This window comes from Jaculus jaculus, chromosome 6, assembly GCF_020740685.1.
Source record: "Jaculus jaculus isolate mJacJac1 chromosome 6, mJacJac1.mat.Y.cur, whole genome shotgun sequence".
Classification (NCBI taxonomy): domain Eukaryota; kingdom Metazoa; phylum Chordata; class Mammalia; order Rodentia; family Dipodidae; genus Jaculus; species Jaculus jaculus.
In genome coordinates, this window is record NC_059107.1 from 24,717,092 (window position 1) to 24,730,810 (window position 13,719).

Here is a 13,719-nt window from a genome sequence, read left to right on the forward strand (position 1 = left end):
AAGGGAGTGACCTTGCCACACAGTTGACTCTCCAGCGAATGGAACTCATTCGCAAGGCTGAGAGAAGAAAATACTGAAGGTCGGGAAGCTCGTTCTGCACAGGGCTGGCTATCGCGGGATATCATCGGAATAATTCACAACCCTGGGGTTGGCTGAAAACAAGCCCTTTGTGGCTATGAGATCTAGATGTTTGAATTAAGAATGAGGAAGGGCAGAGTGGAGAGAAAGATATATGCCATATTTACTTTCAGAAAATGTTCTGTTTAAACAGTCTGCTTAAAAGATGAGCAATGGCGGGGGAGGTGTGGAGAGTCAGGCCTGGAGAAGACTCTGGAGGTTTATTCAGAGCGCATCCCTTCCAAATAGCACGCTGGCCACCACGCAGCCCTCAACCAGCACTGTCCAGCGAGATGGTATCAGGAGCTAAATGTGGTGACTTAAATTCCAATCACCGAAAATGAGATAAAATTAAATGATTCAGTATTGCCCCGGTTTATGTTCTCAAGAGTCAAGCCCGGTACCATGCCAGACAGCACAGGTGGGTGGGATTTCCTACTGGAAATGAGCCACCGGAGATGGTCACAGCCTCATGTGGAACAAGTGCTGTCACAGCTTCAGGTGATCAGTGGAAGCTGCATGGATGCGAGGCACAAGGGGCGCACGCATCTGGAGTTCGCTTGCAGTGGCTGCAGGCCCTGGTGTGCCCGTTCTCTCTCTCTGCCCCTGTCTCTCTTTCTGTCACTCACACATAAATAAAGAAAAATAAAAAAATTATTACATGTGTACGTGTAGGTGTGTATGTGTGTGTCATGATGCGTGTGTAGAGGTCTGAGGACAACTTTGGGTGTCTCCTTCCACCTTGTTTTAGACAAGGTCAGTCTACCTGGCCTGTGAACTTCCAGATTCTCTGGCTCTGCCTCTCACTGCCACAACTGCATTGGGATCACAGATGTGCATTGGGATCACAGATGTGCACTGGGATCACAGATGTGCATGTCACCTAGCATACAGTTTTACATGGGTGTTTGGGAATTGTGCTCAGGCTGGCAGGCTTGCAAGCAAGCACCTTTATCCACTGAGCCATCTCCCTAACCCCTGAATGTATTTTTTTTAATATAAAAATCATCTGATTTTTAAATGTTAGCATTGAATTCTTTTGTTTATTTGTTTGTTCATTTGTTTGTTTTTCAAGGTAGGGTCTTGCTGTAGCCCAAGCTGACCTGGGATTCACAATGTAGTCTCAGGGTGGCCTTGAACTCACAGCGATCCTCCTACCTCTGCCTCCTGAGTACTGGGATTCAAGGCATGTGCCACCCCACCCATTTTTTTGTTTTATTGACATAGGGTTTCATTAAATATCCCAAGCTGGTTGGAACTTACTATGTAACCCAGGGTCTTCAAACTTACACTCCTAAAACATTAGAATTATAGGTATATACCACTACTCTCAGTTCTTGTATTTATTAAAGAGTAGAAAGACCAAAAACATTTTAAATATCACATTTTACAGTTTTCAGTTAACCCATGAACTTGTAGTTGGGACTTGATTTCATTGGAGGTCAACAGAAAACTTTCCTATGATGAATTCAAAGAATCCAAACATGACCTTGGGGGCAATAGAATCATTATTCCTTTACTGTTCCTCCTCACCATCCTTTACTCCTAAAGAAATAGAAGTTCAGGGCTGGAGAGATGGCTTAGTGGTTAAGCGCTTGCCTGTGAAGCCTAAGGACCCCGGTTCGAGGCTCGGTTCCCCAGGTCCCACGTTAGCCAGATGCACAAGGGGGCGCACGCGTCTGGAGTTCGTTTGCAGTGGCTGGAAGCCCTGGCGCGCCCATTCTCTCTCCCTCTATCTGTCTTTCTCTCTGTGTCTGTCGCTCTCAAATAAATCAAAAAATATCAAAAGAAAAGGTTTAAAAAAAAAAAAAGAAATAGAAGTTCAGGGTAAAATAAAAACTGTAGCAAATCTCCCTGGTTCTATGTCTCCGTCACCTCCCTCATGCCTCATGTCCCCTTCCTTCCCTAAAGCCAATTCTTAGATCCTGGCTTTTTAGAACCCAATTTTATAGAGGAGTGAATTATTATTATTATTTATTTTTTGGTTTTTTTGAGGTAGGGTGTCTCACTCTAGCTCCGCTGACCTAGAATTCACTATAGTCTTAGGGTGGCCTTGAACTCACAGCAATCTTCCTATCTCTGCCTCCTGAGTTCTGGGATTAAAGGTGTGTGCCACCACACCTGGCTCAGAGGAATGGATCTTAACCATAGACCAGCCAAGACCTCCAATCTGGGGCATCCTGGAAGGTAATGCCAGTAACCATAGTAGGCAGGTTTGGCTGTCCAAAGGGGGACATGTCTCTGTGGCTTGAAGACCCATGAGGACTATTAGATAAAAGCTGATCAAGGGACCAGATAGTTCCAAAACATGCTCAAATAATGGTCCCCAAGGCCACCACTGGGTGCTGAGGGCAGTAGAATGACAGAGGCTGACCACGGTGCAGGGCACCTTTGCAGAGCAGAATAAAAGCACCGATTCCCAGTGACCTCACCATCCCGTGCAAAAAGAGGCTCCGCAGCATGTCCCAGCTTGCTTGAGAGAAAGCTTTCTAGACAGAACCTTCTTGCAAAGACACAGAGCTATTTTATTTTTCCATTTTGTTTTCTGTGGAACAAAGCAAACCCAAAGGTTGCTCTCGGACTGTCCGTCAAGCCAGAATTTCTGCCCAGGTACCTGATGGCTCAGAGCCATGGTCCTCCAGGCTAGCTGGACCTCCTTGACCTGACTCTACCAGAGTACCCCCACAGAAGGTGATAACAGGAAGCTTTGATTATAGATCCTTTGCGGGTGAAAAACTATTAAAAAATATTTTGCCCAGGAATATACACCAGTGCATTCTCAACTCAGAGACCAAACCAGCCTTTGGTTAACAGGGAAATGAAATCAGCGTGAAGTCATGAGGTGCCTCAAGATAGTAGTTACTTTAAAGCTGAAGGGCTGATCATTTTGTTGAAAAACTGAATATAGATTTTAAAGTCTTTTTACTCTTTTTCTTAAGCCAGTGTTCCTAAAAATCCTCGTTAGTCATTTTAGACACATGACTGTCACCAAACTTAGTATCTGGGTGACTCTGGAGTAAAGGTGTGTGTGTAGCACTGAAGGATTTAGAGGAAGCCCTGCACCCTTCCGAGTGTTCTGGAAGTTGCCAGTGCTTTCCACAAAATGCAATTTATCCTGATTGTCTGAGCATGTCACAATTTGCAGCATAGTCCTGAAAAAATGATATTCAGGGACATTTCAAGGCTTTCATTACGCAATGACAGTTCATATTCAAAACTATGTCACGAGTAAACACTGGTTTTAAGACTGTTGAAACAAATAAAATGTTTGCAGCTCCCAGGGAAACCCAGGTGAAACATTTTGTAAATAGATTAAATGAATCTCATCTGTTAGAACACACTAGTGTTCAGTGCAGCTCTGATTTTGTGCATTATGAAAGTGGAAAAAGAAGAAGAAAAAGGACACATTTAGCTGGAGAAAAATACAAAGGTTGTATGAAAAGATGACTATTGTGGTCAAACATGTTCAACGTCTAATATAATGGGGATAACTATCTTAATTTTGTGCTGGGTTAAGAAGAAGCAGAACTGATTTGTCATTCAGTTTATTAATTTTACCCTGATTTGATACTGTTTACTTTAGATGACCACCTACTATGTGCCAGGCTTCTGTGAAGTGCTGGAGACAGTGGCAAAAACTAGAAAGTATTTACTAACTTCAGTTTCCATGAGTATTCATTGGCTCTCTGCTAGGCACACATGAACTGCATCTCCTTTCATTGACACAACCCATCTAAGGGATGCATGTGGCTGTTCTCATTGTTTAGTAAGGAACTGGTGATGCTGGACTGACTGCCAGCTATGTGGGAGTATTCTGTCAACCTCTAAGCTCAGTCTTGTCTTCCTATCTCCATATCAGGGGCAGTTTTTTATTTTAAAATTTTTTTCTCTTTGCACACATGTATGTGTACTTATAGGTGCACCATGGTTTCTTACAACTGCAAATAGAATGCGAACCATTTGTACCACTTTTTGTGTCTGGCTTTATGTGGTTGGATGGGGAATTAACTGAGATCTGTAGGCTTTACAAGCAAGTGCCTTTAACCACTGAATCATCTCTCTAAGCCCCCAGTGTTATGGCTGTTCAGCTGAGTTTTAAGTTTGGACCTGAGAACCTTATTGATCAACATTTTTAGAAATAAAAAACAATGGTTCCTGTGTTATTCTGAACATTCATAATAGCCAGGGACCTTATTAATGTGCCTATTTCTATGGTTTGTGTGCTGTGGGCTAGCTCTTTGAATATTTATTCTATTTTCTGTTTTAGTTTATGTGTCTTATTGTGGGGGAGTGGGTAAGTGCAAGGGCTCACATTTTACTTACTTATTTATTTATTTGAGAGAGAGAGAGAGAGAGAGAGAGAGAGAGAGAGAGAGAGAGAGAGAGAGGCAGAGACAGGGAGAGAATGGGCATTCCAGGGCCTCCAGCCGCTGCAAACAAACTCTAGACACATGTGCCCCCTTATACATATGGCTTACATGGGTCCTGGGGAATCAAACCGAGGTCCTGTGGTTTTGCAGGCAAGTGCCTTAACTGTTAAGCCATCTCTCCAGCCTCAAGGGCTCATATTTTAGAACATAAGACCAGAAGAGTTCCCTTGGCCAGGCATGGTGGTGCATACCCTTAATACCAACATTCTGGAGGCTGAGGTAGGAAAAGGATTTCTGTGAGTTGGAGGCCAGTCTAGTCAGCCTGGGCTAGAGTAAAACCCTGACAAAAAAAAAAAACAAAAAAAAAAAACAAAAAAAACCCAAAAAAAACCAAACCTAAGGAAAAAGAAAAGAGTTCCCTTGAATTTGCCAGTGTCACTCTAGGCAGTTCATTCAACTTCACTGACCCTCAGTCTCCTTACTTGCTAAGAGAGAAGTAGAATCCATTTTGTAAAGTTATGGCACACATTTCAATAGGATGTCACCTTCTAATATCTTATCCGTGTCTGAAAGATGCTTTAAAAAGGCAGTAGGGGTTCAAAAGTAATGAATGCTCACACACAGAGTCTATAACAATGTCCATAATAACCATGCTGTTAATCATTACATCAACATGTTATGTATTATGATGATGTCACTATGATTGTTAATCAGAGCTCAGGGAGCTCAGGGGCAAAGGAGGACAGATCTCTACCTACATTCAACTCAGGAGTGGACTGACAATGTCCTTGACTGTCCCAAGACCCAGTGACCAGCACCACCTATCAGCCAGGACGCCCATGCTTGATGAGAGAGCACATCCTGATCGATCGATCTATCTATCTATCTATCTATCTATCTATCTATCTATCTATCTATCTATCTATGTACATATATATATATACATATACATACATACATCATACATACATACATACATACATACATACATACATATAGAGAGAGGTCTCCCTTTTATAACCGAAAAGGACTTTCTTCCCCATTCACTCCCTTTGTCTATGAGTGGGACTCAGTGTCAGGCCATGCTGTGCCCGCTCAGATGTGGTTGAATCAGAACTACATTAAGAGTCCGCTGAAACCCCACTGCTTCAGCTCTGGAATCTCCCCACCATAAATACAGACTGAGGGGAATCTTAGTCTATGGAGCAAAACTAGGACAGCTCCTAGGACACAGATCTAGACTTGGCCTCTTCTCTTTTCAGTCGTCTTCAGATGCATAGACCCAACTGCCACTGCTGTAAAATCAAAGGGGATCTGGAGGCTGGTTTAACTCAAGATGAGAGAAGAACTCCCCAGGGTATGAGTCATGAGATATTCCCAGCTGCTCTAGGGGCACCCTTGCTCAGCTTCGGGACTCCTGGACCCCATGATGCTCAGTGTTCTTTGTGAACAGCTATTTAACAGTTCTGGCAAGTTCTGGCCCACAGAACTGCCCATGGCAAGATGCTGCAGACAAAGTGGACCCACACTTCTTGAATGGACTCAAGTAGGGGCTGCCTGGGCTGGAAGTGAACTTACACGAGAACGGGTGGATGGCAAAGTGAGATATAAGGAGGGAGGGTGCTCCTCTGCCACAGCTAACCACTGCAATGCGGAGCCGCGGGCTCGGGGTTGCCAGGTCTGTTAGATTTTTGCGAAGAGCTAGAAATCTGGATTTTTACGTAAGTGATCCCAGCTTTTAAATATAAAATGTTAATTACAAATTTTTCACAAAACAAGAAACAGATATTCTTGTCTGTGGGCCCAATATGGTCTGCGGATTGGATTGCAACCTTGGGCTTAAAGAGAGCTGAATTCTAGATTCCACCTTCATGAGGCCATAGAGAAGTCTGCCTCCATTGACCCCATTAAAAAAAAAAAAATCAAAACGTAGCTGGGTGCATACCTTTAATCCCAGCACTCGGGAGGTAGAGATAGGAGGATTGCCATGAGTTCAAGGCCACCCTGAGACTACATAGTGAGTTCCAGGTCAGCCTGAGCTATAGTGAGACCCTACCTTGAAAAATCAATATATATATGTATATGTCAAAATGGGTGAGTCTCGAAAGAACACGCTTTTCTTAGGGGCCCCCTAACTTGCCAAAGGTTTCTTTCTGATGAGCTATATTGCAGAGTCTAATGTGTGCAGAACACAGAACCAGGGGTTGGGACTCTTGGCTTCCAATTCCTCTACGAAAGCCAACTGGCTGGGGCTAGGTGAGCCCGGTGAGGCATTCAGGGTGCAGAGTATCCAAGCATGTGTTTCCCTCCAGCCCGGGTCCTTCTCTCCAGGTTTATTTGAATAGCAAGTTTGTTCCGGAACACCTAAGGTGCTTCCTGCTCAGGGCTATAATGAAGTCAATGAATTTCCAAACTGGAAAGTGATATAAATGGGAACACGTCCTTTGAAACAGCACACCTGACTATCGACAGCCCCGCTGGGTGAGCAGACAACTGAGCCGGCTTCATGTGGTATATCCAAGGCGGACCGCTCATGGCCTGGCAGTTTTGACAACATACCTACTAAACTTCCCGCTTGCTACATGTGCTCAGAAGAAAATGCTTTAAAAATACCTTTGCATCTCTTGCAATACTATTGAAAAAGTTAACTGCATTTCCTTCCAATGCCCCCCCCCCCCAATCCCCTGAGGTAAGGTCTCACTCTATCTCAGGCTGATGTGGAATTCCTTACGAACTCACAGAGATCCTCCTGCCTCTGCTTCCCAGTGCTGGGGTTAAGGGTGTGCGCCACCATGCCCAGCATAATTGCGCATTTTATGAACTCGCTATTCTCATCTTTGTTTCACTTGTCCATATTCTCAAAGGTTTTCGTCAGAGTTAAGTTTGTTGGTTTTGCTTCTGATTTGCAATGGCAAGGAACACGGAGAGGTACCTGGTATAACTGAGAAGCGCCCGGCCATTCTCAACCCAGCTGGCAGGGGCTGCACCATAGACAGCATGTTGCCCACGCAAAGCCTGGAGTTTAGTCTTGTCATATGCAACTAGAGCAGACACATGTCAACCAGGAGAGAACCTGGTATATGAATCATAAAATGTACAGAACAGGTAGAAATGAAGGGAGGCCACTTGGGTCTCACACTGAAAAGGCTGGGTCCTTTCACTAAGAACCTTCAATGCCACATAATCAAGGCTACATTTTCTTGGGGGGGATCTATAAAACAGAATCCCCAGATTGGTGTGTGCTATAGCTAACTGGCAACAGCCAGGAATGAGATGAAATCATTCCTGCAATTACAACGTAAGCCGGAGGAAAGGCAGGCCTATTTTCTTTCTTTCGTCTACAGGTTTGACTTACCCTGCAATTTAAGCAGCCCCATTAGCAAGAGAATGAGAGGGCCAGTTTTGTAGGCGTATGGGACACTGTGACATGAGGTATCCACAGCTTGTGCAGCCCAGCTCTGGGGGAGGGGGGCAGTTCACACCATCACACAGCTCACACTAGCATGTTAACTTCAGTAACATGGGTCTTCCTGGGCAACATTGCTACACTGGCCACAGATGCTGGGCCGCTACTAGTTAGTAGATATTTGGTTTCTCTGAGGCGGACTGCTATAACAGGCAGATGATGGTGACATTAGCTCCGCAGGGAGGCTGAGAGGATGAGGGAAAGGACACAGGTAAAAGCGCCAGGTCACGGCACTAGGCATGGTGAACTGCCAACTCTGACCTTTTGGTCTTCTTCCTCCCCCCTGGTGACATGCCACCCTTGGGAAGTTCGCCCACACGACACTTTGTTCTAACTCCTCTTGTGTTGCCTGAGAAGTAGAGTGTAGCTGCTCCTTTTCTCATTGACTACAATCTGTGCTGAACCCATTCCCCACTGGCCCTGGCCAGAAGCGAAGGCCAGGTGGGCGCTTTCTCTTTTCCCGTCCTGGTCCCAGGTCAGATCTCCTCTTTGCCAGCCTCTCCTCCCAGACTCACCTTCTAAATTCCTGGTCAGTGTAGCCAGTGAAATGGATGTCAGCCTTGATGGAAAGAATGTGGCATTTCCAACCACGGAAAGGAAAGTATAACTGCGTTTTCATATGTAAAATGCTTCTCCCAATAGTTGACATCCGCAGACTTTCCTTAAATAAATTTTGAGACCTTTCTGTTCAATAACCTTGTGTCCTGGCTTTCTGCCTCATGCTGTCTAATGTCACAGAGCAACACATCCAAAAGGGGATAGCTTGTCCTCTTGATTTGCAAACTGCTAAATTTCAGAGAGTTAAAAATGGCCTTTCTAGGGCCAATGTATTCTGAATTTCCTCTTTCTCTGTATGTAAAAATTTTATTCAGCTAATATGTAATACCTCCACTGAGTGCCCGTCTGTGGTGTCATTGCCAAGATGCTTTATGGTGCCCAACTTGTGATTACAGAAAAATGGTATAAAATGTCAATATGTAGATGACGTTTGGTCTGGTGGGGAGGGGAGGCTCCTTAAATGGAGATATCAGCTCCAGCCAATTTCAGAATGGATCACCATTAAGATGGATGGTTCCAAGGCCGTGTGCCTCTGCTGGAAATTAAAAACCCATGGAATAACTGATTATGATTAATTTTAAGTACTTAGCCATGTGACGCCAAATGAGCGTCTTTAAAACAAAGCTATTGATCTGGCTTTGTTTGGAACTGAGAAGATAAACTAACTAGATCCTATATTCTTCTTGCAATGATGGGGAATGAGAATACAAATACTGATTCATCATTATTATTATTTGTCCATGGGTCTCTAAACTTTAACTTAGTGACACACACCTGGTGCATCTAGACATCAACTCTGTTTTCTAGCCAAATACCTGAGAGGAACTTGTCCAATTCTGCTCTAGGAAGGAAATTGAAAGGTTAGGCCAGGGTGGGGAGAAAGAGAAGTGAAAAGGAACATATTTAGAGAGTCCCTCCTGTGCGGTTCCTTCTCAAGGGGCAGTAGAAAGATAGAAAGAGATCTCAAAGCTTGACCCAACTTCACTGCTTCCCACTCCCCATCACAGTGGGTCTACCCCTAAAGCCCTCTCCTCTCTGTCAGGCTGTCCTAGTGAGGCAGGGTGAGACGTCACCACTGCCAGCACAGAGAACTAACTGAGGGACTGACAGGTCACCACAGCTGTTTTGTGGCAGCTGGTGACTTTCATTTCTTGGTTTCTTCCCAAAGAATTTCCCCATCTTTCTCATCCTCCCTGGGCAAGGGAGGAAGAAAGGTGACAGGTTCCAAGCAGCCTTTCTACTAAAGCTTTGTCACAGGCAGGGAAGGATCATGCTTCTCCTTCTCAGCCCCAGCTTCCGGGAAAGAGAAGTCCCGGCCTGCTAAATATGGGCTGGCATGCTCTCCCCCACAGACACACAATTGTTGCTGGTTCCGGGGTCAGAGTTTGGGTGAGGAGAGACCCATCCATCTTAGAACTGACAATCTGACCTCTCCTGCTTGTGGGTCCTGCGCCAGGAATTCTCTGCTCCCATCCAATTTCAAGTAGCTTGCAGGATCAGCCTCCCCTTTTCTTTCCTGTGATTCCTCTTGAAATCACCTTCCTCTCCAGCAAGGTAGAGAGAATCTTTCTCATCCACTGCTGGTATCTTTGGGGTCAGGTGGTTAGGAAGGAGAAGGGAGAACTAACTTCTCTGCTTTCTCATTGTGGACAAAGGGATGTTTTAATATATGCATTCATTTATTTGGTGTTCATTCATTTATTCTGCTGAAATCAAACACCGGAAACCTGTGACTTACAATTTTTTTTCCCAGAGGATGCTCAATAAATCCTACTCTGTTATCATTCTGAGGCAGGAAGTATACCCAATATATATATATATATATATATATATATATATATATATATATACATATATATATATGCAATATATATACTATAGATATGTGTACATATCTATAGTATATATATTGCATAATTTGGAAAGGAGAAATCACTCTCACATTAGAACAACTAGCCCCTTCATTTTGTAAATGAGAAAACTGAGGCTCTGGAAGCCAAAGAGACTTGCCCAAGGTCACTTGGCTAATTAGAGGCAGAACTGGGACTGAATCACAGGTCTCCTGACACAAGTTCTACTGTGCTTTATTGCTGCCTCTCCAACTTCCCCAAATCAAGGACAGCTGGAAGTATAGCTGCTGGTGAGAAAATCAAACTGTTTTCTTTCCCAATCCAACTTTACTTTGACCCCAAGATGACTCCTTGGCGACTTTGCCCACAGAAGCCAGGTTTCCCTCATTAGAACAGTCAAAAAACCAGGACACAGAAAGACAGTCGTGTGTATTTATCTACATTTTCTTGATAAGGTGCAGTGGATGGAATTGCAGGGAGAGAGCATCTCTTATTTTCTTCACCCTCCCATCACTTTAAGGATCCTGTTTAAAGTTTGAATTTAAGCCTGAGATGACATCCCAGCAGTAGCTATCACTAGACTTTACCAGGCTGTGTGCCAGTCCCCCTTGTCCTGTGCCAAGGTCCATTCCCGATTCTGGGTAATTCTGACTAACCTTCTGGTGGTAACCCCTCTGTCACTGGCCGCAGACCTGGTCCGTACTCACACTGCCTCTCCCCAAATGCATGGGCAGGTGCTTGGCAGGGGGCTATTCCAGCCATCTGTTTTCCCCAGCAACAAACAGCACGGGAGCACGGGAAGAAACGGCTCAATTGAGACTTAATTAGCAGGAACCCCAGTTTGTGGGAGGTGAGGAATCACACTTTGCTGCCTGCAAACACTTCGGCCAAGGTGAGCAAGGGGGAATCTCCCAATGCCCAATTTGAGTAGCATTGCAGAGACCCAGAAATGCACCCACATGGAGCCCCTGGTACCCACACTCCCCCTCTCTCTTCCCCACACACCGCACACATGCACGCGCGCACACACACACACACACACTCTCTCTCTCACACACACCCAGGCGGCGATCGCAGAATCAACTCACAGGATCTCCAGATCACGCAGCGCTCGGAAGGCTCCATCTTCAATGCAGCTAATGTGGTTGTTGTCCAGTTGCCTGTGGGAAAGCAAGGGAGAGTATGAAGGCTGAGCAGGAGCAGTGGTGAGGGGCTGGGCAGCGGCGGCATCCCGGCCACCGAGCGCTGTCCCTCCACCCCTTGCAGGCTCGGCTTGTCCCCGCCAGGAGCTCCTGCAGAGCCAGCCTGTCTGCCACGCTGCTCCGTCTCTCCTCTCTGACTGTCTGAGAGAACTACACAGCCGAGCGCACCAAAGGCTGTCAGGTCTCAGTAAATATTAATTGCGCATTTTTTTTTTTTTTAGGCAGAAGGGAGTAATTTCATTACATTAGGGCATCCAATCCATTACGAGCTCTTACCGTCATGTCACTGAAACAATTTCATTAAGCTAAAGGCCTGTAAATCATTGGAGGTCACTGCTCTGCCCTCCACGACCTCCCAGAATGCTTTTTCCCCCCTCTCTCTCATCTCCCTTTTACTGGAAGTTGCGGTCTTTCTGCTCTGACACAGTGCTAAATCTCAAGGCTTTATCTGCCCAAGAGTGGTGAGGGTGCGTGGGGAATATACCAATTCCAAATTAGACTCAACTAATCTAATTTTATAGTCTTTTTATTATTCTAAGCACCAAATGTCTGTGGTGGTTTGATGTCTCTGTGCATTGTTATGGGACCCATCTGGTAGGTCATACTATTGAAGCATTTTCTGACTAAATACAGATTCCCTCAAACCGCACTAACCAACGTCAGCATTAAAGAAATTCATTGATGGAAGCGTTTGTGATGGGATAGAAAAAGGAATAACATTATGGCCTGAAAGATGCCTCGCTTACATTTAAATTGGGAAGGATTAAATGCACCCATTTCAGGGTTCCTTTTTTTTTTTTTTTTTAAATTTCCTTTTCCATCCTATGGGCATGAAAATAATGCCATTCTAAAAGATGACTTGACTAATGCATATTCTAGTTGGGAGAATAGCGATTTTAGGTTGAGAGATAACAGATACTATTTTCCTCCGAGTCAAAATACACACATATTTCTGATAACTATAAGGCATGATATTTACCATGATTACTCCCAACTTCAACATATTATATACAGTCCATTTATTACAGCAACAACAAAAGGAATGCGATATAGAAGATGATTCACAACAAATGGTCTATTGTATCTCACAGAGTACACCATGGTTAGGACAGGCTGAAAACTATGGCTGTGCTACAAACTCTGATAGATACTTGTATTTTTCTTTAGTTTCAGAAAAAAAGCCCCCTTTAGGTGAGGGATTTCCTCTGGCTAGAACTTTCATTTGTAAATTAATGTATCTCAGATCAACTCTCCACAAAAAGATATGTCAAAGCAACACTTGGGCGGAAGCCTCATGAAAGGCTTCATTTTTTTTTTTTTCTCCAAAGAGAGTCAGAATTAAAACTAAAATATTATTATCAATGAAAAAGTATACGGACGCAGGCCTGTATAAATACATGTGAATAAAAATAGCCACTTAGAGTAAGGCTGTGTGTTACAATAGATAGGCTCTGCCACAACATTGAGGGCAATTGTATCACCCAGAGAGCTATTCATGGTCTAAGGTTTAGATGGTCAGAATTAAAAATAAACAAGACATGGGTCTCAAAAAGCAGAAGCTCACTAGAGGCCAACCAGTTCTGCGCCTAGCGTCCCACGGTCTGATGCTGGCATACACAGATTCTCACTGGGTTCTCTTCCTTGCCCTACCGGGAACCATCACTGCCAACTTCAAGGCTTCTCGCGGATTGGTGCCGGGCTGCTGTGTCCCTGCAGCGGTTCTGTTAAGACAGTCTAGTCCTGCTGCCCAGCTTTTAGATTTATCATCTGCATTAAAGGCCAATGAATCAACAACGCCAAGGCCACCAAACCTTACCGAGCAGAAATGCACTGGAGATGGGCTTAGGCTCCAAGAAATTGTTCAATGAACATGCTGAATTCGGCAAAATTCACCATCCGCCCAAGTTAAAAAAAAAAAAAGAAGTATCTAAATCATCAAATTGGTTAGTCTGCGGTGTGGAGATGGCCATCTGTGGTGAACCCGCTTTTGAATATGTGTTTTAGAGAAGTCCTCGCGATTAGCACATTTCGGCCGACTGGGTTGGGGAAGCATTTTCCATTCGTTTTTGAAAGCACCAGAAACCATACAGTAGATTTTAAATATACAGATTTTTAATGGAGTAAAAGGGGATCTGTTGGAGTGAGGGAAAAAGTCA

At 44.4% G+C, this 13,719-nt stretch overlaps 1 protein-coding gene across 1 annotated transcript in view; it reads right to left on the reverse strand.

Moving 5' to 3' along the window:
- Slit3 (slit guidance ligand 3) overlaps window positions 1–13,719 on the reverse strand; it is a 659,658-nt gene that overhangs the window by 165,746 nt on the left and 480,193 nt on the right. Inside the window, exon 6 of the mRNA XM_004661033.3 lies at window positions 11,450–11,521. Coding sequence (XP_004661090.2) covers window positions 11,450–11,521 — 72 coding nt within the window. The remainder of the gene's footprint in view (window positions 1–11,449; window positions 11,522–13,719) is intronic.